This window comes from Canis lupus, chromosome 28 (assembly GCF_048164855.1).
Source record: "Canis lupus baileyi chromosome 28, mCanLup2.hap1, whole genome shotgun sequence".
NCBI classification, from domain to species: domain Eukaryota; kingdom Metazoa; phylum Chordata; class Mammalia; order Carnivora; family Canidae; genus Canis; species Canis lupus.
The window spans coordinates 24,838,130-24,860,341 of NC_132865.1; the positions used below are offsets into that span (position 1 = coordinate 24,838,130).

The window sequence follows — 22,212 nt, forward strand, 5'->3', positions numbered from 1 at the left end:
GGCAGTGCCTATGATCCCTGCTTGAGAACTTTGCCATTGTGGTAATTGAGCTATTACCTGTATCTACTGCCACTGCTCCTGATACTACTAACCGATTTTTTTCATCATTTCAAGTGTAAATTCACAAAGATGGATTGGACTAGATCAGCAGTCAGTCAGAGTGACCCAACTGGGCAGGACTCACTTCCAATTCACCTGTTCATCCAGTGGCTGCCTTTAAGTCAGGTGTCAAATTAGGCATGGTCACATGGGAAGGAGTTACAAGATACCAGATACAAATGATACCTCAAAGGGAGATTATGGACAAGTCATACATTCTTAGGCCATCCAGGATGTCTGCTACAAGTAGTTTCCTCTTAAAAGAATCTTTTTCATTTTTTTATTCAACACATTAGAGTATAATAAAACATAGAAGGCTGAGTTGTTATAGTCAGGAACCCTCAAGTATAAATATTGGATAAAGAGAAAATATGCCAAAAATGCAAAAACTTCATAGTACCAAACATCTATACAGCCCTTACTCTGGGTGAGGTGTTACTATAAGCACTTAACATGTATACTCCTCTATCTTCACAATAACCCATGAGTTAAGGACCAGTAATTCCAATCTATAGAATAGAGGGCCTGAGGCACAGAGGTGAAAAACATTGCATGAAGTCCCACAGCTAGTGCTGGCAACTTGTCTCCAGAGCATGTTCTTTTACCACCCTGTCACTTGTTTTAGTAGATAACAACTTTGTAGAAAAGAAAAGGAAATTTCTGGATGCCAAATACTTGGAGGCATAAACAAAAGCTAAAGTGGAAAGAAAAAGCTGATGCCCTGTGGTTCTGGGAGTCAGGACTATGAAAAAGAGGTTGTCATATCTGAAGCTGGGATTTCAATGCCTGTAACAGGAAGACATGGAGAGCTTACAGGCAAGTTTATAAAAATAAGGGCAACTTCAAAGTCTGAAGAAAAACTCCCTATAGCTGGAGAAATGGAGGTGGTTTTGGTCTATTAAAGATTTGGGTGATGGGAGATCACTGAAAAATTAGATACCCCAGATCTCTACCATGTATGGGTGTGGGCTCCTAATTTACACTCTGCATGATATAGAAGCTGTAATTAAAACCTAAACCTAGCTCTAAACCCCTCAAGATAAGCTTCAGACTACTCTATAAAGACACTTCCACAGAACTCCCACAGAATAAACCAAAATCTATTAAGTTCCTGCTCATGCATAGTTTAGAGCTTAGTAAGAAATAAAGACACTAAAACTACAGTGAGTGCAATGAGTACTGGATAGGAACTGTATGCAGTGTTGGGAGAATCTGGAACAAAGTGACTAAAATTGTTCAAATATCAAGGAATGGCTGAGGACATATCCATTAGGCTGCCATCTTCAGTGTATGTGTTAGCGCTATGGTAACAAAGTACCACAGATTAGGTGATTTAAGCCATTAGGAACTTATTTTCTCACAGTTCTGGTACTGGAAGTCAGAGAGCATGGTGTCAGCATAGTTGATTTCTTCTGAAGCCTTTCTTCCTAGCTTGCAGATAGCCACATTCTTCCTGTATCTTCATGGTGTTTTCCTCTGTGCAACTCTGTGCCCGAATTCCCTCCTTTTTGATAAAGCTACCAATCAGACAGGATTGGGGCTCAATCCAATTACCTTAGTTTAACTTAATTACCTCTTTAAAAACCTTCTCTCCAAATATATTCACATTCAGAAATACTGAAGGTTAGGTCTTCAACATCTGATTTTTGAAGGGACCCAATTCAGGTATCCACTTAGACACAATGCACAACAAAAACTCCAGGTGATTTTAACAAAACATGGAGCAAAAAGGGAGAAAAACAGGAAAGAAGTGGCTGAAAAAAAATATTCTTAGGATCTTGTTCAAGGGAGGAACGTACAAAGACTTAACTCTAGATGTGAAAGAAGTATCTGTTAAACTAACTTGGTAAAATTTATAAGAAATCACTAAAAAAAAAAAAAAGACATAAGATGCATAGCTTGTATGCTACTAGATAAGAAAAATTGGCAGAGAATTAACTCCAAGAAAGATGGCAAGGAGAAAAGGTAAGAACCCATAACAAATAATGAAAAAATTAAAACCACACATGTATATATCTTCTAATACTAGAAAATGTATTTTTTATGCTTATTAAGCATACATTTTTATGCTTATTAAGTTTATGTTATAAAAAAAAAGAGGGGCAACTAGCTGGCTCAGTTGGTTGAGCATCCAACTCCTAATTTTGGCTTGGGTCATGATCTCAAGGTCATGAGATGGAGCCCTGTCCAGCTTTGTGCTGAGGGTGGAGCCTGCTTGAGATTCTCCCTGCCATCCTCCTCTCCCTCAACCCTACTTGTGCTCTCTGTCTCTAAAACCAAAAAAGCAAAAACAAACCAAATAAATAAATAAATAAATATATATATATATATATATATATCAAGTAATGTAATTAATGTGAATAAGTAAATTCCTCCAGTTCAAATCAGAAAAATCTCACTGAATTTTTAAAAATTTAATCTAGCATTATGATATTTCCAAGAAACACATAAAAAGAGAAAAAAAGAAAGACACAGGCAAAACTGTCCCAGCCAATCATTTGGCAAAAAAGAAATTTAAAGAGCATTAAATGAGGCATAGAAGGATTTTTCTAGAAACTTTTAGGATAAAAACTTTATTCCATCCAGAATATACAGTAGTCATGAACTTATATATAGTTATATATCATCAAATATGTGAATTAAGAGTCTTTAAACTGACAAATCCAAAATCACAGTAGGTATATTAAATGAAATTCAAAAATTGTCAAATTTAAGACAATAAGGACAGAACATCTAAATAACATAAACATACTAAAAAGTGTAGAACTTTTTAACATTCTTCAAAATAATTCTTTGCTACAGAGAAACTAAAAACCACAATTATCCCATTTATAAGTACATCAAATAGAATAAAATGCCTATAAATAAAGCTAACCAAGGAGGTGAAAAATGCATATTGAAAATAAGTTATTAGAGATTTTGAATAAGACACAAGTGGAAAGACATTCCATGTTCATGGATTGGAAGATTTAATATTTTCAAAATGTCCATACTGCCCAAAGCAATCTATAGATTCAGTATAATCTGTACCAAAATATCGATGGTATTTTTCACAGAAATAAAAATTCCTAAGAATTGTGTGAAATGAGACCTCAAAGAGCTAAAGTAATTTTAAGAAATGAGAACAAAGCTGAAGGCATCAAAGTCCCTGTTTTTTGTTTTGTTTTTTTGTTTTTTTGTTTTTTTTAATTTGAGAGAGAGCCAAGTGTAGGGAGAGGGAAAGCAGGCTCCCTGTCAAGCAGGGAACCTAACTCAGGGCATCACCCCAGGCCCCTGGGACCATGACCTGAGCCGAAAGCAGACATTTAACCAGCTGAGCCACCCAGGTTCCACCCCCGCACCACAAAGCTGTAGTAAACATAACAATATGGTTATGTATGCCATACTGCCATAAAAACAGACACACAGATCAATGGGACAAAACAGAGCACCCAGAAATAAACCTACACATATATGGTCAATTAATTATGATAAATAAACCAAAAATATACAATGGAGAAAGGGCAGTTTCTTCAATAGACAGCATTGGGAAAATTGGACAGCCACGTACAAAAGAATGAAACTGGACCACTATCTTACACCATACATGAAAATTAACTCAAAATGAATTAAAGATGTAAGACTTGAACTTATAAGATCCCTGAAAGGAAATCTAGACAGTAAGACATTTGACACAGGTCTTGGTGAGGATTTTTTTAATCTGATCCCAAAAGCAAAAATAAAGTGGGGTTGCAGCAAATGGATCGCAGTACAGAAAAGCATCAATAAAATGAAAAGTTAACCTACCAAATGAGAGAAAATATTTGCAAACCACCTGTTCCATAAGTGGCTAGTATCCAAAATATATAAAGAATTCATACAATTCAATAGCCAAAAACTGAAAAAATAGGCAGAAGGTCTAAATAGACATTTTCCCAAAGTATACAGATAGCCAACAAGCCCATAAAAAGGTGTTCAATGCCATTAATCAGGATAATGCAAGTCAAAACCAAAATGAAATATCACCCTTCTTCTGTTAGAATAACTATTATTGAAAATAATGAGTTTTGGTAAGGATGTGGAAAAAAGAAATCCCCTTGTGCACTGTTGGTGGGGAGTATAAATTGATTCAGGCCCTCTGGAAAACAGTATGGAAGTTCTTTAAAGTATAGCCTCCATATGATCCAGCAATTCCACTTCCACACACACAAAAATTATTCAGCCATAAATGAAATCTTGCCATTTATGACAATATGAATGAACTATGAAGGCATTGTATTAAGTGAAATAAGTCAGAGAAAGATAATTACTATATGATCTCTCTTATACATGAAAAAAAAAAAAAAAGAAAGGAAACCCAAAACTTTGGTCGCTATCAGAGGCAAGGGGTGGGATCTGAGAGAAACGAGTGACTTTTTTTTTTTTTTTTTAAGATTTATTTATTTATTTATTCATGATAGGAGAGGGAGAAGCAGGCTCCACGCAGGAAGCCCGATGGTGGGACTCGATCCCTGAACTCCGGGATCACACCCTGAGCCAAAGGCAGGCGCTAAACCGCTGAGCCACCCAGGGATCCCACGAGTGACTTTTTTAAATTTAAATAAGTTGAATTATGAAAACCTGAAATTATCAACTTAAATCTGAATGTCAATAAAAATATCCCCTACTAAAACACAAGTAACAAAGCAGATCTAAATGAAGTACAGAATTTACAGAGATAGAAGTAGAAATTATGATATATGTATATACAGAAATAATAAAAATGATTTTAAAAAGAATCCGTGTCTTTGGAAAGTTAGGACGTGGGGGACAAAGCTACAAATTAAGATGCCTTAAATTAGAAGACTTTTATTTTTTTTAAGATTTTATTCATGAGGGACACACAGAGGCAGAGACACAGGCAGAGGGAGAAGCAGGCTCCATGCAGGTAGCCCAACGGTGGGGGGGGGGGGGGGGGACTCGATCCTGAGACTCCAGGACCACGCCCTCAGCCAAAGGCAGGCACTAAACCACTGAGTCATCCAGGGATCCCATATTATAAGACATTTTAATTGAGTTTATTATAACTTATATAAATGGATGGTTTCTAGGAAAATAAATTACCAAAATTCACTGGAAAAACACAGAAGAAAACTGAATAGACCAGTACCTACAAAAGAATTGAGAAGCTCGATACTTAAGCCCCAACTGAAAAAAAAAAAAAAAAAAAAAAAAAAAAGTGTTGGTCCTACCTTGAATTATTTTATGGGTATATTCTACAAAACAGAGGCATAGTTTCTATGTCATTCAGTTTTTCCAGACATATTATAAAGGTGGGAAATTTCCAATTTCGTGAGGATAGCTTAATGCAGATGCCAAAATCAAACAAGGGTGATTAAAAAAGAATATATATTTTTTGTTTATAAACTTATTTTTAAAAATGTCTCCCTTCTGAATATAGGCATAAAACTCCAAAATAAAACATTAGCATTTAGAATTCAACTGTTTATTTTAAAAGTGTTTTCAAAGTAACATGCTAAGTGAAAACTAAAAGCAAATGAGTATTATAAAATGCTATGAGACCATCACGTGTGAGTGTGCACATGTGTAAATACAAAGGAGTCAGGAATGGGTCACAAAAAATTAACAATGGCCACTAGGGGACAAGGAGAAGTTTGGCATGGAAGAGAACTGGAAGGGGAGCTTTATTTTGTGTATACTATAATACTTTCATTCTTACAAGCATAGTTTGTAAACTGGTTCTGCAAGTTACAAAGTTTAATAATGGAATCAATTGTGAAAATTGATGCCAAGACCCAGAAGGAGAAAATCTGTAGCTTCAGATCTGTGTCTTTCCAAAGGAGTTTGAGGACTCCCCAGTTGCCTGCAAAACACATTCTTCCATAGGTGTTGCAGTCAAGACATGGCAATACATGTGGCAGGCATCAGCTTCAAGCAGCATAGTCTTAGAACTTTAAAATGGGAAGGCAACAGTTCATTGCTCACGCCTTCAATGAGGAAACTGAAACCCAGGCAGATTGTAAATGCATATGTTCTCGTTACGCATTTAATAATGCTTTTTTAAATGGATTAAATGTATTTAATAGTGTTGTTCATGTGGTTGCTATTGTACATTAGGATCAATAATCAACTTGCAACTTGGTGCTAGCATTCTAGCAACATAACCTTAAGTATATCATGAGTAAATATGTGATGGCTGGGTGATTAGTTATCTGGAATATTTTGCCTCTAATATCACATCTTTAAAATGTGATTTAATATGCCTGTCCTCTCTGTGAAAACTTTACACAGACTCCCGGAGCTAGAAATATCTGATTTACAAACACATGTACATGTGAGCAGCTGGTTGCTGAGTCAGCTCCCTAATCTCAACCCCTTTGCAGACCTTTGGTCCTCTGGACTTAATCCCAAAGGATAGCCAAGGGGGTCTTAAATTGATGTTGCCACCTAGTGGTGGAAAAACCCCATCGGTTATAAGGAAAGCCTTTCCATTCACCTTTGATAGTTGTGCAGAGCTAGTTTGAATTTCAGAGTTGTCGGAGCTACTTTACTTCGTGAACCCTTCCTGTTTGTAGTACTGAATTATTGTTCACCACTTAAAAAAAAAAAAAAAAAAGACTATCAGATCTAGGGAAAGCCAGATTTCTGTTTGGTGGAACAAATGGGGCATTTGCTTTTGCATGCTGAGTAGAGGACTGTTGTTGATTGGCTGGCTACTGGTTAGTCTAATAAAATTTATGGATTTACAAAATATGATGTGGGTTTCCCTAAATAACTTTTTTATTGTATGTTCTCTGACAAGTATTCAAACAGTAATAAACACATTTCTTAAGTCACACCTGAGAATTGCTGCAAGTTATGATGAAGTGAACTTTTTGTGATAAAAGTGACAAAGCTGGGCTTGTGCAATCACTTTCAGAGTTGAATAATCCCAGGTGTGTTCACCTTTTATCCTATACTCACAGAAGAGGAACCAATTGCCAGATTGAATTATCCATCATTTAAAAAAATTTTTCCCTATGGCTGTAAAACAGCTACAGATTGCTTTCTTTGCACTCTTGAGGAGCTGATGGGGCCCCAGATGGAGGTGTTTTTCAGCAAGCTGTCAAGTGATCCATCCCTCAAAAACAACCATATCACCCAGTGGAGTTGCCTTTCTCTGCCAAGAATGATATCGGGTCAGGTGGGAGAGGCCAGGATAGGAGGAACCCAAGAAAAATTAAGGACAGAGAATTGTGTACCAGAAATGAAAAAGAGAAAAGGTGTAAATTACATTTAAATTCTAAAGGTCATATTTGATGGTGTTTCACAGTGACTTGATTTTTTTTTCTTTGCCTTTTATTCTTTCTGGAAAAATAGACTTCATGGCATTAATACTGAGGGGTGGTTTTGTGTGATTCTAGGGAACTGAAGTGACAAAGTCATATTAGGAGAATAGTGGCCAAAACACATTAAATTATCAACAAGCCATGGGCCTTTTAATGCATGGACCTAAAGAAGATATAACAGGATCATTTGAAATAACAAAGCTAAAGTGATTGGAAATGAACACACAGCCCTGAAGAATAAGTTTCTTTTTCTTTCTTTCTTTTTTTAAGAATAATTTTCCAACAAATCTGGAAGTCTCCTGTGGGGTTCAAGAACTTCCATATTAATTTTACCCGTCCTTGAACACTGCTATTCATCTAAGTAGTAAAACCATGGAAAATATCACATTCTATCCTTACTTCAGTATATTTGAGGTTGGAGAGATAAGTTGTGGGTGGAACTGCTGGGTTTTTCTTTTTTGCCATCTGTATATGTATACACACACACACACACACACACACATATATATACTAATTATCTTTAGTCATTGTAAAATACTGTAAAGGGTTATGAAAAATACTCTTGTACTCTATTTAGTATAGAGATATCTTAAATTTCCTGTAGAAACCAATTCTCCATGATCTCCTTTATACCAATCCATTTATAAGTACTTAATAACTACATGCAAAAAGCATTGAGCCATTTGTGATTATTACATACTGGAGCTGTGACATAACTAAAAATAATAATAGTTCTCTGACACACCTTGGGGGAGCTCACTGCTATAGAGAACTCTCTGGACCATAGCACAACTCATCCGGTCTTCTTAAACAATTCAGGATCTTTACTGAAATAAACTTTTAGATTGTTCAAATATAATATCAGCTGTGGTACAATTTAAAATTTTTATCACTTAAAAATATTTATAGCCATTCGTATTTTGTGGCATCGTTGAAACAATTGGTCACCCTCCAGTTTGGCCCCATATGTCACTTGGGAAGCCCTGTACTACAGACATAAGACGGCCCATAGAGATGAGCTTATCTTTACTGTTCTCATTGTAGGAAGAATCCAAACCAGAAATTTTCCATAGTGCATAGATGTCATATGTCTTCTTATTGAAAGTCACATTCCTTTTCAGCAGTAAGCTTTTTTTAAAAGAGTGTTTTTACCTCTGTCATCAGAAATTTCTTGCTTGGCATCTGCTCTGAGCTATTCATTAAAGTCCTTGTCCTTGTTACCTTTGTTCCTGTGTTTTTGGCCTTTCTCTGCTTAAGTGTGAATTTGTAATCTTCAAAAGCTGATGAGAAAAACAAAAAAAAAAAGACCAATGTTGGGGGCCCCTGGGTGACTCAGTCAGTTAAGCAGCTGACTCTTGATTTCAGCTCAGGTCTCTGGGTCATGATATCAAGTCCTGAGTCAGGCTTGGTGCTCAGCTGGGAGTCCGCTTTTGAGATTCTCTCTCCTCCTCCCCCTGTCCCTCTCCCACTCTACCTAAAATAAATAAATCTTTTTTTTTTTTTAAGACCAATGTGATCTGAGATTAATAATAACTGGATAACTGCTGGCCCAGGTATTTCTGATATTAGACCAGCCCAGAGTTTTGCTGTCTCTCTTCCCAGTTGCAAAGTTAGTTTTTTAAAAGCAAGCAGATAAAGCTGGCTAAATCTTTAGTTTTGAAAGGCAAATAACACCATTTTTTTCCTTTCTTATAGTGATAAGGTGATTCGACTTATTCCCAATACAGAAGAAGAAGCAAATGCACTGAAGAAAATATACCACCAACTTAAGGTAAGAGAGCTTCCACTCACTTATTACATCTATGATGTGTTTACAGGGCTTTGCCGATGGGAGTTGAATAAGTAGAATTAATTAGCCAAGAAAAGAAAATGCTAAGAGATAACTTGAAAGAGCTTTTAAACGATAAGTTAAGGTTACTCAAAACATGATGTATCTTATCCCATTATCTATTTATGAGTTCATTTATTTTCCATCTCCCTTAGTAGAATGTAAGTTTCATTGATAGAACTTTTGTCTACTTTTTTCATTGCTATGGTAATGAATGAATGAATGAATGAATGAATGTAGGAATATCCTACAAGTTCAGTAAATGTCTGTTGTTTTTAATGAATGAATGAATTTAGTTTATAATTTTCCAGAGCTTCACTTTTCCTTCTTAAAATTTTCCTGCTAATCATCTATACTTTCATTTTAATTAAATTCAAGCAGAAGTGAATTGAGGAAAATAAAAGAAATTTTTAAATTAATTTTGGTTTGTTTCAGTGAGTCTGATAAGAAAATTCTATGGGCAAAGGTTGAATGGCTCGGATTATTTAATCTTTGGTGAATTTTGTGGATTTTAGAGATAGAGAATTTCTCATTTTCCTACGACTGCAATATAATTGTTAGCTTTAACTAGAACGTTATGATAAGAGGTGTGGTGATAGGATGCCTGGGTGGCTCAATTGGTTGAGCATCTGCCTTCAGCTCAGGTCCTGAGATCGAGTCCTGAATTGAGCTCCCTGGAGGAAGCCTTCTTCTCCTTCTGCCTATGTCTCTGCCTCTCTCTCTGTTTCTCTCATGAATAAACAAAATCTTTAAAAAAAAAAAAAAAAAAGGTATGGTGATGGGCTCTTTTCTATGCCTAGGAAGAAAAGAAGCAAGACCATAAAATATATGGCAGTTTAGCTTTATTTTAATGGATAGCAAATCAGATTACCTAGAAGACCTCCTTAATCTCCAATATGGGATAGGAAAACATGTGTCCTAAATGCCTGGAAGTCTTACCTGGAAAAGATGTTAGGAGGATAAGAGAGGAGGGATAGATTTAGTGGCTTCTGGAGATAATTGTAATTATCACATTTTTGGTCTTATTGTTGGCTTGATTTTTCTCTGACATCTTTCCTTCAAATATTGAATGTACTTACAAATGAAGTTTTGAACTTGGAATTTATTCATTTCCTTTCTTTCTCTTTACTCCCAGTTTTTATACATGTACTATCCAATTTAAGCTTGGGTCTCATTACAAGGGCTCAAAGTGAAAATGCAAGAGTTCACTCCAAATTGTTAGGATTGTATCCAGTACCAGAGGGACTGCTCATCAGACATTTCCTAAACCTCTTCTCTTTCTCAAAGGCATCTCTGCTTCAGGATACTGACATGAACTTTCTTCTGGTCATGTATGCTCATTTAATTCCATTATAGCCTTTTTAGCAGCAATACCTGAACATTACCTAAACAGCCTCCCCGGGACTCAACATTTGCAAAGAAGCAAAGCAGTTTTCAAGTAGAAGCTCCCATCTCCATTGAAATTATATTTTAGATACACCCATTGGAAAAATAGCCACTTTATACCATATTTCAGGGAACATATATGCTTAGCTAAGTATCGGGGAAAAAATTTGTGACAAAATCTGCCCCCACACCATTTGTAAGTATATTTACATGATAGATCTTACAAAGTTATAAAAATAAAATCACAATTATATATGTGATGATCACTTGTCATTATCAAAAGTAATAAAATTACATCAGTGAGGACTGGGAGGGTTACTTAACTCTTGTAAATTCTAATCGACGGAATGAAAAGATGTTGAGCATGAGATAGGACTATGGACACTGATGAGAACACATTATATCGTGCCCTTTTCTGTGCACAGTGCTGTACACACTTAAAAAAAAAAAAACAAACTTCCTGCATATTTTCATCTAGCCCTTGAGGAAGGGTAGTAACCCGGGGGAGGAAATGGTTTGGATGTGAAGGAGCTTTAGAGGACAACTAAGAGAAGGGAAGGAAAGGGAGGCTGGTGCGGAAGGGGGAGCAGAGTGAAGGAGGTAGCAAGGGAATTAATATCAGAATATTGATGATGCTCTGGCGGTCCCACACCACAGAGAATTCCATCCAGCCCCTGAGTCACCCTGCACCAGTCACAGTCTGAGTACTTCCTATAAATTGTCTTCTTTTAACAACTCTATGAGGTGGGTACTATTAATGCTATTTTAGAGCTGAAGAAATTAGGAGAGACAGAGGTTAAGTAACTTGCCCTGGATCATAGTGTGGCATTGGAGCACACATCTAGAGGGTGCCAAACCTTCTAGAAGCCACATGAGGCCTACCTCCTGCCTTGAATCTGTTTACTCTGATCATTTTCCCAATGGAGAAGAATAAGGCCAAGTTTGCTGGGTGGTGGAGACTAGACCCAGTGTACATTGTCACATTCTCATTTACTTTATTCCTTGAGTCACCAGTACCACCCCCAGGTTCAGAGATTTGCAAGATTACATTTCACTGAGAATCCTACTCACAGCTATGATTTATTATAGCAAACAGATACAAAGCAAACCAGCAATGAGAAAAAGCAAATGGCATGAGGTCCAAGAGAAACCAGGCTCAGGCTTGCAAGAAGTGTTTCCCTGAACTAGAAGTGGTGAAAGGGGAGGTGGGTGGGGGTGGGGGTGACTGGGTGATGAGCACTGAGGGGGGGGCACTTGATGGGATGAGCACTGGGTGTTATTCTATATGTTGGCAAATTGAACACCAATAAAAAATAAATTTAAAAAAAAAGTGTTTCCCTGTGGAATTAAACAAGATGTTCTTCATTCCCCCAGCAAGGAGTTGTGATAACATACGTGAAATATTGTCTACCAGAGAAGCTCATTATAGACTTAGGGCCCAGGGTTTTTAATGCGGCCTAGTCATATAGGCCCCCTCTGCCAAGCACATACCAAAATTCCAGATTCTCCAAAGGGAAGCAGGGGTTGAGCATGAACTATATTGTTTGCACAGTTGAGGTGCACAGTGAGCCACTCTTCTCAGTTAGATTTTAGGGCCAATCCTACCACCCTGTTTCCAGATGCCAGCTAATGGCCAAACTTGTAAGTAGACCTTTCTAAGAACAGTAGTTTCAGGCCTGCTGTGTTAATTCTTTGCATTTCTTCATTTCTCTTTAGCAAAGAAATAGTCGTATTGGGTTGAAATTGGAAGCACTGAGCTTAAATACGTTTCTATCTAAAAGCATCATGTTAACTGGATGTCATTTTAAATTCAAATGATTTCATCGAGTGATCCACTTGCACCACTGAGAGCATCAATTCTGGCCAGGCAGAGAAAGCAGCCTGCAGAGAATAAAGAATATGAATGTCTATCATCTTACGCCCTGTGGAGCTCATGGGACAGAACTGGCACTGTTGTTAACAGCTCCTTTGCAGACCCCGTGCACTGCCTCTGAGGGGAAGGGAGCTTTTAGTGCCTCCTTTCCCTAAAGCACCATGTGATTGACAGAATTCTAAGATGGCACCAAAATTTCTGTCCCTGATTATACACCCTGCATAATCTCTCCTCTGCATCTGGTCAGGGTCTGTGAATATGATGGGATAGTTATTTCCCTGATAGATTACATTATGTAGCAGAAGGGAGATAACTTGGGGTAGGCCTCACCTGATCAGATGAACCATTTAAAAGCAAAATATTTCTGGGGCACCTGGCTGGTTCAGTCAGTTAAGCATCAGAGTCTTGATTTCAGCTCAGGTCATGATCTCAGGGTCATGACATCAAACCCTGCATTGGAAAAAAAAAAAAGAAAAAAAAAATTAAAAAAAAAACAAAACAAAACCCTGCATTGGGCTCCACATTCAGTGGGGAGTCTGCCTGGAATTCTTTCTCCTTCTGTTACTTCTCTTTCTCTCTCTCTCTCTCTCTCTCAAATCTTTAAAAATTAGAGTACTTCCTCCAGCTGTTGACAGAAGCCAGAGAAGTACTCCTTCTAGTCTCAAAGAAGAATCAAATTGCTGTGTTGTGAACTGTCCATAGGAACCATGTGATAAGAAATGCTACTGGCCTTTAGGAGGTAAGAACCACCCCCATCTGATAAACAGCAAAGAGATGGGGATATCAATCCTACAACTACAAAGAATTTTGCCACAACCATCTGAGCTTAGAAGATGACCCTGAAGTCCAAATGAAATCATAGCCCAGCTGATGTCTTGCTTTTAGCCCAGCGAGACCCTAAAGAGAAAATCCAGGCAACTGTGCCTGGACTTGTGACCTATAGAACTAAGGATGGTAAATGGCTGCTCTGTTTGGGGTAATTTTCTCTATAGCAGTAGAAAAAAAGCAACAGAAACACAACAGAAATAAGCAATAGAAAAATCGTACACATGGTAACAGCCCTACATCCTGGCCTTTTGATGGCTCTTAGTTTCATAGCATGTATGGATGCTTTATGTTAATTTTTCTGACTTCATTGGATATAACCAAACTTCTTTGGAAAAGTGAAAAGTGACTGGGATATATATGCTGATGCTATAAATTCAGTGTCTTATCTGAAACATGAACAAATGCAAAATGTCTGTGCAGCGTTGAGTGAAATCTGAGAAGGTACAGTCACAGCATAGCTAATTAGACCTAGAACCACTGTTACAAAGCTGGTTACTTTCCTAATTAAATTTTATGGTTTTGCTGAAGAATTAAAACAAGAAAGTTAAACAGAAAATCATGCCTCCAGAGAAATGGATAGAGAAAGCACCAGCCAATTAAACTGTTAATTAAGAGCATAGCCATGATTTAAATACCGTTATGATGGAAGGGAGACAGTTTGCAGGTGAGTAAAATTAGAGTCAATACCACCTTCTGCCTACATTTCTTCCCAAATTCTTTGTGCTCTAAAGCGATAGAGAAGGCTTAATGTAAGATCACAAAATTTCTATGTAGAATTGACAGACTCAGTTAAAAGAAAAATTAATGCTTCTATTTCCAATTCTCTCATTTAGAGAGCTATCGGATTAAAAACTGCCCTGTGGAAAAAAACAAAACAAAAAAACAAAAAAAAAACAAAAACAAAAACCTGCCCTGTATTCAAAAGTTTGACATTTTTTCAAACTAAAACATAGCCCCATAAACGATTTGGGTTGTCAGGTGTCACTGAGCGGGATGTTAAGAATTGCAAAATTCCATGGGGGACAAATGGCATCATCCCTTCTTTGTATGCGAAACTCACAGCTGCCTTTCCCGGGTGTGACTCTTTCCCTCCTCAGCACAGTTGACTGTTCTGTAACCCTCCTTGGTACTCTCCCAGGTCATACACCTGGATCTACAGGAGCTTTGGGATGCTTGTGGTCTCTGCACCTTATTACTATTTTTTTTTAACTTTTATTTAGTTATGATAGTCACACAGAGAGAGAGAGAGAGAGAGAGAGAGAGAGGCAGAGACATAGGCAGAGGGAGAAGCAGGCTCCATGCACCAGGAGCCCGACATGGTATTTGATCCCGGGTCTCCAGGATCGCGCCCTGGGCCAAAGGCAGGCGCTAAACCGCTGCGCCACCCAAGGATCCCCAGTCTCTGCACCTTTAAAAGGTCTAACGTCCAACTGGACATTGATTGGGAAACGTGAGGAAGAATTCATGCTGTTGGAGTTATTTATTACCATTTTTTTTAAGATTTTATTTATTCATGAGAGACACAGAGAGAAAGAGAGGCAGAGACACAGGCAGAGGGTGAACCAGGCCCCATACCGGGAGCCAGACGTGGGACTCGATCCCGGGTCTCCAGGATCACACCCTGGGTCAAAGGCAGGCGCTAAACCGCTGAGCCACCCAGGGATCCCTATTCCCATTTTCATTTGGAGTTGATAGTACCATTACAGGAATATCTCTTAATCATGGCTGTGGTATGTGGAATTCTAAGATGGTACTCAACATTCTTGGCCCTGGCATATACACCCCTTCTCTCACGTATCCCATCAAACACTAATCTAGGTACTGTGGTAAAAGGATTTTGCAGATGTAAGTAAGGTCCCAAATCACTCGGCCTTGTAACAGTGAGATTGTCCAGGTAGGCCTGACCTAATCATGGAGAAATAGTGTTTCTAACTGGTTACAAAAGAGGAAATCAAAGAAATGCCCTCCTGTTGGCCTGGAGGAAATCAAACATCCATGCTGAGAACTGCCATGTAGCAGAAATTGCAGGGGACTCTAATTGCTGAGAGCTGTCCCCAGCTGACTAGAGGGAAAACAGGGACAGACCTCCATCTCTAATGACAAGGAAACAAATTTCACCACCAGTAAAAAGATCCCGAGTCCCAGATGAGACCACAGCCTGAGCTGACACCTTGATTTCAGCTCTTTGACTCCCTGAACAAAAAAAATCAAACCATTCCCAGTGAAATGGTGAAATAATAAAACAGAGCTACTGAATTTGTGGTAATTAAGCAGTAAAACCTAATAAGATGGCCTTAACCAGTGATTCGGTGAGCTACCTGAACACCTGCTAGATGTTAGCAGGCTAGAGCTGGTCTAGAGGAAACTGCTCATTATTCTTGGTTAATAATGTATTTTAACCAACTAAGCATGCTTTATTTTAGTATATTTAAATAATTGACAGCAAACATTAAAAGAGAAACATTATAAATGATACTGAAAGATAAAAATTAAGAAGAAACCCAAACTTTGATCTGTCAATACATTTGGGGTAGGAAATAGCATTTCCATCTTTTTTGTTAAGGGCTTTGTTAAGTAATAAAGCAATGTTACTTTTGCTTTCTCTGGCATGATTTTATTTTTTTTTAAAGATTTTATTTATTTATTCATGAGAGAGACACACACACAGAGGCAGAGAAAGGCAGAGGGAGGAGCAGGATCCATGTAGGGAGCCTGATGTGAGATTCGATCCCGGGACTCCAGGATCTCACCACTGAGCCACCCAGGGATCCCCTCTGGCATGATTTTAGAAAGAGAAAACATTTGTCATGATCCTGGCAGATGTCCAAATGCAGTTGTGGATTAAATTTCAGGAATATAAATTTTAGATGTGGCATATAGTTTTCTCTGTGTGGCTATGGTAATTAATCAATAACAATATATTAAGAGAGTATGTGGCAAAAACAGGAACACATTAAAAACATCCTTTCAAAAGTAGAAAAAAAAGCCCTCTATGGTATTATGATGACCTTATTGGTTATTTACTCCACTAGGTGGACAACACAACCTTGGGCCAATATTGTAACATTTGTTTCCTTTGTTTGTAAGACTCTCCAGGTTTGGTGTTTAAACAACCAAATTTAAGACTATCCTGGGCTTATTGACTCAGGGGTCACAGGGATCCAAGATAAAGAGCGAGCAGACTGACAGTGGCCCTGGAACCAAAGCTTGGAACTCTAATAACAACACTTCTGCCACATTCTACCAGCCAAAGGAAGTCTCAGAGTCAGCCCAGGGATGGAGAAACAGACTCTAATTCTTGATGAGATGATTGCAAATTGTGAAAACATGGGAAAAAAACCTGTGGCCATTTTTGTCATCCACCCCATCCTCCACCCGCAGATCCATTCTAGTCTGTTGCAGATCCAGGGGGGAAGATGGCAGCTACCTCATTTCTCCTCAGCTTTCTCACTGCCACGGCTCTGGTCCTGGTCTCCTTCCATTGAATCACACCAGTTTCCCAAAATTCTTTTCTGTCACCTCACATATGACTCCTATTTGTTCTCCATGCCGTAGCCAAGGTGATCTTTCTGAAATAAAAAAATTGACCACGTCACATCTTTATTTAAAACCTTTTAAGTGTCCCCATTGTCAGCAGCAGAAATTTCCAGCCGTTTGCTCATCAAATCACCTAGGAAGATTATACTTGGCCTCACAGCCAGAGATGGACCAAATTGCTCAGGTGAAACTTGGTTATTAGTATATTTTTAAAACCTGCCTTGGAAATTCCATATGTAGCCAGGGAAGTAAATCACTGGCCTGTGGTAGAGACTTCAAACTCTTTGGCCTGACCCATAGGCCCTTGAAAACCACACCCAGAATGCCTCTCAAATGTTTCTCAGCCTCCGTCATTATTCTTGGCTCAGTGTTTATTACCCTACCCACGCTAAACTGATTGTAGTTTCTAAGTTCCTTTTCCTAAGCCATTCCTCTTGCCTGGAATGTCCTTCTCTTAGTCCACTTCGTGACTATCTTTAAAGACTAGGTTAGAGCATCAGCTTCTTGAGTTCTTTGACCCTCACTGAATTTTACAGTTATATCTTACCATTTATCTCACTTTATGCTTACAGTATCTTTCCTCCCTCATTTCATCCTAAAATGAGTTTCTTGCAGATCTGAGACTTGATCTCTGAATTGTGTATGGTGAAATAGGGAGGCATTGATGGAAGAGGAGAGTGACCCCAAGTGGTGCTAAAAAGTTTATGGGCATAGGTCCACAGGAATATAGCTCAACTGAGACTTAGACCACTACTTCTTGACCCACCACTTAGGTTTCCCTTTTTTTTTTTTTTTTCCTGTTCTTTAAAGGTTACCCTTTGCACTTATCCTCATGATTTCACCTGGAAAAAATAGCAAGGTGTGAGCGTATGGTTGTGCTTTGTCAAGTGTGAATTTCTCATCTTTTCACTTTATTTTTTTTTAATTTTATTTATTAGAGACACAGAGGCAGAGATATAGGCAGAGGGAGAAACAGGCTCCCTGCGGGGAGCCCGCTGGGGACTCGATCCCAGGACCCTGACCTGATGCTTGACCACTGAGCCACCCAGGGATCCCACATCTTTTCCACTTTAAAGGATATTACCCTGTGATCAAGGATATGGAAATAGAGGAAGTTCTTTCTTCAGGGGGCATAGAGGGGGCTTCTTGGTGACTAGCAGGTTTTCTATCAAGTACACAGACTATACTTTGGACCCATGAACCTACGGCAGTCTTTGCATATTCATCAGCCACAGCCACAAATACTTCACTTGATTAAAGGAGTTTTCCTGTTTTCTACCATACTTTTTCTAGTTGCATAAATATGGAATGATTTCCGCTGCTTTACTGGGTTTCAGAGGTCATTGTTGGTGAGAAGAATGAAACCTGGACCACGACCATTTTTAGGAAAATGAGTTCTCCCCTGATGACTAGTATAAGGACCCGAGCGTGTAAATGAGTATCAATGACTTACAGGAATGGATTATCACAATCTGAATGCATTTATTAAATATTTATGTGAAGTCTTGTACAGGTCAAGTGGGAAAAGCAGTTAGTATGGTGATTAATGGGAGTATGACCTCTGTATATATACTTTCTGGGCTCATATTCAGACTCTTCCATGTACTGGTTATAGGAGTGTCAGCAAATTACCTAATTTAGTTTTGCTGGGCCTCTAGTCTCTACATAATAGGGAAATCCAGAAAGAGTTGATCACCCAGTAAATTCTTAATCCAGTAAGGGATACATGATATGTAAACAAATAGCTGCAGAAGAGAGAACCCCCAAAAACATACTACTTACCATCCTTCTTTGTATAGGATCAGTTTCTGACTCTGTTTCCCTGATGCCTGGCAGTAGTAGGTACTCAACAAATCTTGAATGAAAGAACAAATGAAATTAATCCATCCATCTTCTTGCCTAAAAGTTTAAAAACAACTCTAACCTGGATTCTAATCAAAAGCATATGTAGGGCTGAATAAATATTCAAAAGATCAAAACAATGAAAATATAGGTAAAAAGAATTACTGTGGAAAAATAGGTTTATGTGATCAAGGAATAGCGAAGGTATGAGTTAGGGAGAAATTATCCATCTCTTCAATTACTAAAGAAGTTTTATGGAGGAAGTAGGATTTCTGTAAGAGCATAAGTTTCTTGAGAGAATCATCTCTGAAATACACAATCTTGCGTTAGAGCCTCATGTAACTTTCAGATTTTGCCTTGAGGTGTTGACTAATTCAATGAATACAATAATACTAATTACCAGAAATATTTTACCTTGAAAATCAGAGTTCAGGTGTTCTGCTTAGGATTCAATTTGGTTTTTTTTATATAATCAAAAATGTCTGTATCTCTTTAAGCCTCTGATATACTTGATTAACAAATCAGTTCCTTTCTTTTAACCTAAAAACAGCTATTAGGGATGCCTATATGGCAATTCTGTGCCCTAAAAAAATTCAGAGCAGCTTTTGCATATTCATCAGACACAACCACAAAGATTTTGCTTGATTAAAGAAGTTTCCTGTTTTCTACCATTTTGTTTTTCTAGCTGTATAACTGTAGAGTGATTAAAATTCCCATGGTCCCACAAATAATTTCTTAGATCTTTTCCTGATAATTGCATTTACTTTGAGGCTATCTGATCATGAGTATTCTATTCTTTCACATTTCAGTCACGTTCTGAAAACGGACTATGATATGAGCTAAGAATCAGTATCGTGTTTTTGAGAAAAGAGAAGGTACAGAGCATGGAACATAATCTAGCAGGGGAAAATACTTGGACCCAATGTTGGGATTGGTGATCTTTGATAGGTGGACAAATTCGCTAGATGCTAGCAGGCTAGAGCTGGTCTAGAGGAAACTGCTCATTATTCTTGATTAAAAATGTGTTTTAACCAACTAAGCATGCTTTATTTTAGTATATTTAAATAATTGACAGCAAACATTAAGTGTTTTCTAGTTTGAATAATGGAAGAGATGCTGAAAGATTGGAGAAATATTGGCAATGAGTATGATATTTATATTTTAACAAATCTAAGGTTAACTCTACATGTCACAGATCCTATTTATCATATGTATTTTTTAAAACACTGGAGAAAACACTTTACAGATTATGAAAAAAAACATGGCAGTGGTTTTAGAATAACAAAATCTCTTAAGGTTTTGCCGAATTTCTTTCAGGAGTATAGGAGCTTTTACTTGTTGAGAGATCAATTTATCAAGGTTGGTCAAGATAAATGATATATAGTGAATATTGAGTTTTACAAGACTTAGGATATTGCCTACAATAATTTATTCCTTAATAAGTTGCACAAATAAGGTATGTATCGTACAATCACAAGTGGATTTAATCTCAGATGAGGGATATAGGAAACAGGAGCAATAAAAGTTAATTCTCTCTGTAATATTTAGCATCTTTTTCTTCATCAAAGCTGTGAATAAAGGTCTCTAGAGAATGTCCATAAAGCCAGAAAATGGCATCAGTGGATGAGAAGGGAGCACTTATCTGAGAGGGTTTTAATCAGAATTCTATGTAATTTCAATAAAACAGAAGGTTCAGAAACAAATTAAAATTATGTTAAGGAAAAATGCAGAATAATGCTTGCAAAATTTTTAGACTCTTACTGATACAGAAAGGAAACATCAAAGATTATAGGGAAGTGTGACCTTACCATGAACAGAGTTCAGAATTGCACATCTATAGGTTGGTATGCCTATTAGGACGTAAGTACTCTGGGCTTTCAGAGATTCCTGCAGCGACTTTTCTATGGTAGACTGGTAAACAACAAAATTTCATTTTCTTTTCTTCCTGAACACTATGTCCAACCTCCCCTTCAGTTAGTTAAGTGTGTCAGTACAACTGGGCACATCTACTGGAATATACACAAAAGTGTATTTCTGGGCCAAGGCTCTATAGAAAGGAAATTTTCCCTCCAAACTTTTTTTCCTCTTCTGCCTGAATGACAGAAATAATAGAGTCCAAGAGGATGAAACCATGACATGGAAAATTTCTGCATCCCTGAATCACCGCACAGAGAAAAAGCTGCTCACCCTCAAAAACCCACCTTTGTTATATGACCAAAGAACAAATTTCTCTTGTATTTGAGGCATGCTATTGTATTCAACTATTGTAGAGGAGAAAAAATAGTTTTCCCTCTACTCTTGAGTCCTTACCTGAGACCATCTGTAATTTTTTAAAAATTAACAAAAACACATAGTTTATTAACATGTATACTTTATTTACTTTCCCTTAAGAGGCCTATATTCACTCTTTATTAAGATGTCATTTAAGTCTGAATTCTAAGCTACATTGGGGTTACTCACTTTTTCCTGGGTATCTCCCATGAATGGGTCTTTCAAAAAATAGGTGGGAGGTATGATAGTTTGTGACAAGGTTTATCTGTATGTGGTACCACCTTCTAGTCTCTCCTATGATACTTCCCTTATGGATGAAACTTCTGGGCAGGGGATTTATGATACATTCTTTTAGAGAATGTGTTTTTAGACTGATAAGGAGAGTAAAGAAAAAGCCATTCCCTTCATTTACTATTTTAAAGTGCCTACAGCTCAAAATGATCAATGTACCAAAGCAGCATACTTTGAGATGGCATGCCCTAAACTCCTACAGTCATATTTTGGGGTGGTATATTCTGCTACCTTTCAGCATCAGCACAACTAATACTGAAGATGGTGTATTAGAGTGCTACCTTAACAAAAACAAAAGTATATGGCATTAGCAGATGAGAAATAGGTGGAAAGAACATAGCTGTATCACAATCTGGAAAGAAAAGACCAGTGTTATGCAATAACAAAACATTTGGTAAAACTACCAGCTGTACTTGAAAGACCAAGAAAATACCTATTTATCCTATAGCTCTAAGAAAATCATTGCAAATACCCAAAATATCAGTATGTGTTGGTTCTTCCCACTGTTTGTAGAAAGTTATTACAAGAAAGAGCTAAGTTCAGACAAGAAGTGACCAGTTTATAAGCAGAAGTAAAAGAAATTGGGAGTACAAAAGGGCAGGGGAAAAAAAAACCCCAAACCACTTCTAGATCCTAAACACAAAATAAGACCAAAAAAGTTTTGAACGAAAAATGTCCATTAAGAGTTCTCCGGTTTGGGAAAAAAAAAAAAAAAAAAAAAAGAATTCTCAGGTTTGTAAGGTGACTTAGGGAGTACTTTTCTACCTTTCCACTCCAGCTTCCTCCCTAAATCACCACATGGCAGAAAGCCACCCACCAGCAAGGAATAGTTGTCTCAGAAATGAAAAAAGAACTCTTGAGTTTGAGCCAGGTCACACTCTGGGTCTATTTGTTGCCAAAGCTACTACCGCTCTAAGATAAACCCATCTCTGGAACCCCTAACCATAAGC

The 22,212-nt window shown here is 37.7% G+C and overlaps 1 protein-coding gene across 2 annotated transcripts in view; it reads left to right on the top strand.

Annotated features, from left to right (window-relative positions):
- Nucleotides 1-22,212, top strand: part of CPA6 (carboxypeptidase A6) — a 329,838-nt gene that overhangs the window by 127,536 nt on the left and 180,090 nt on the right. For both annotated transcript variants that reach the window (XM_072804344.1, XM_072804341.1), the window contains exon 2: nucleotides 9,102-9,177. In XM_072804344.1, coding sequence (XP_072660445.1) covers nucleotides 9,102-9,177 — 76 coding nt within the window. The remainder of the gene's footprint in view (nucleotides 1-9,101; nucleotides 9,178-22,212) is intronic.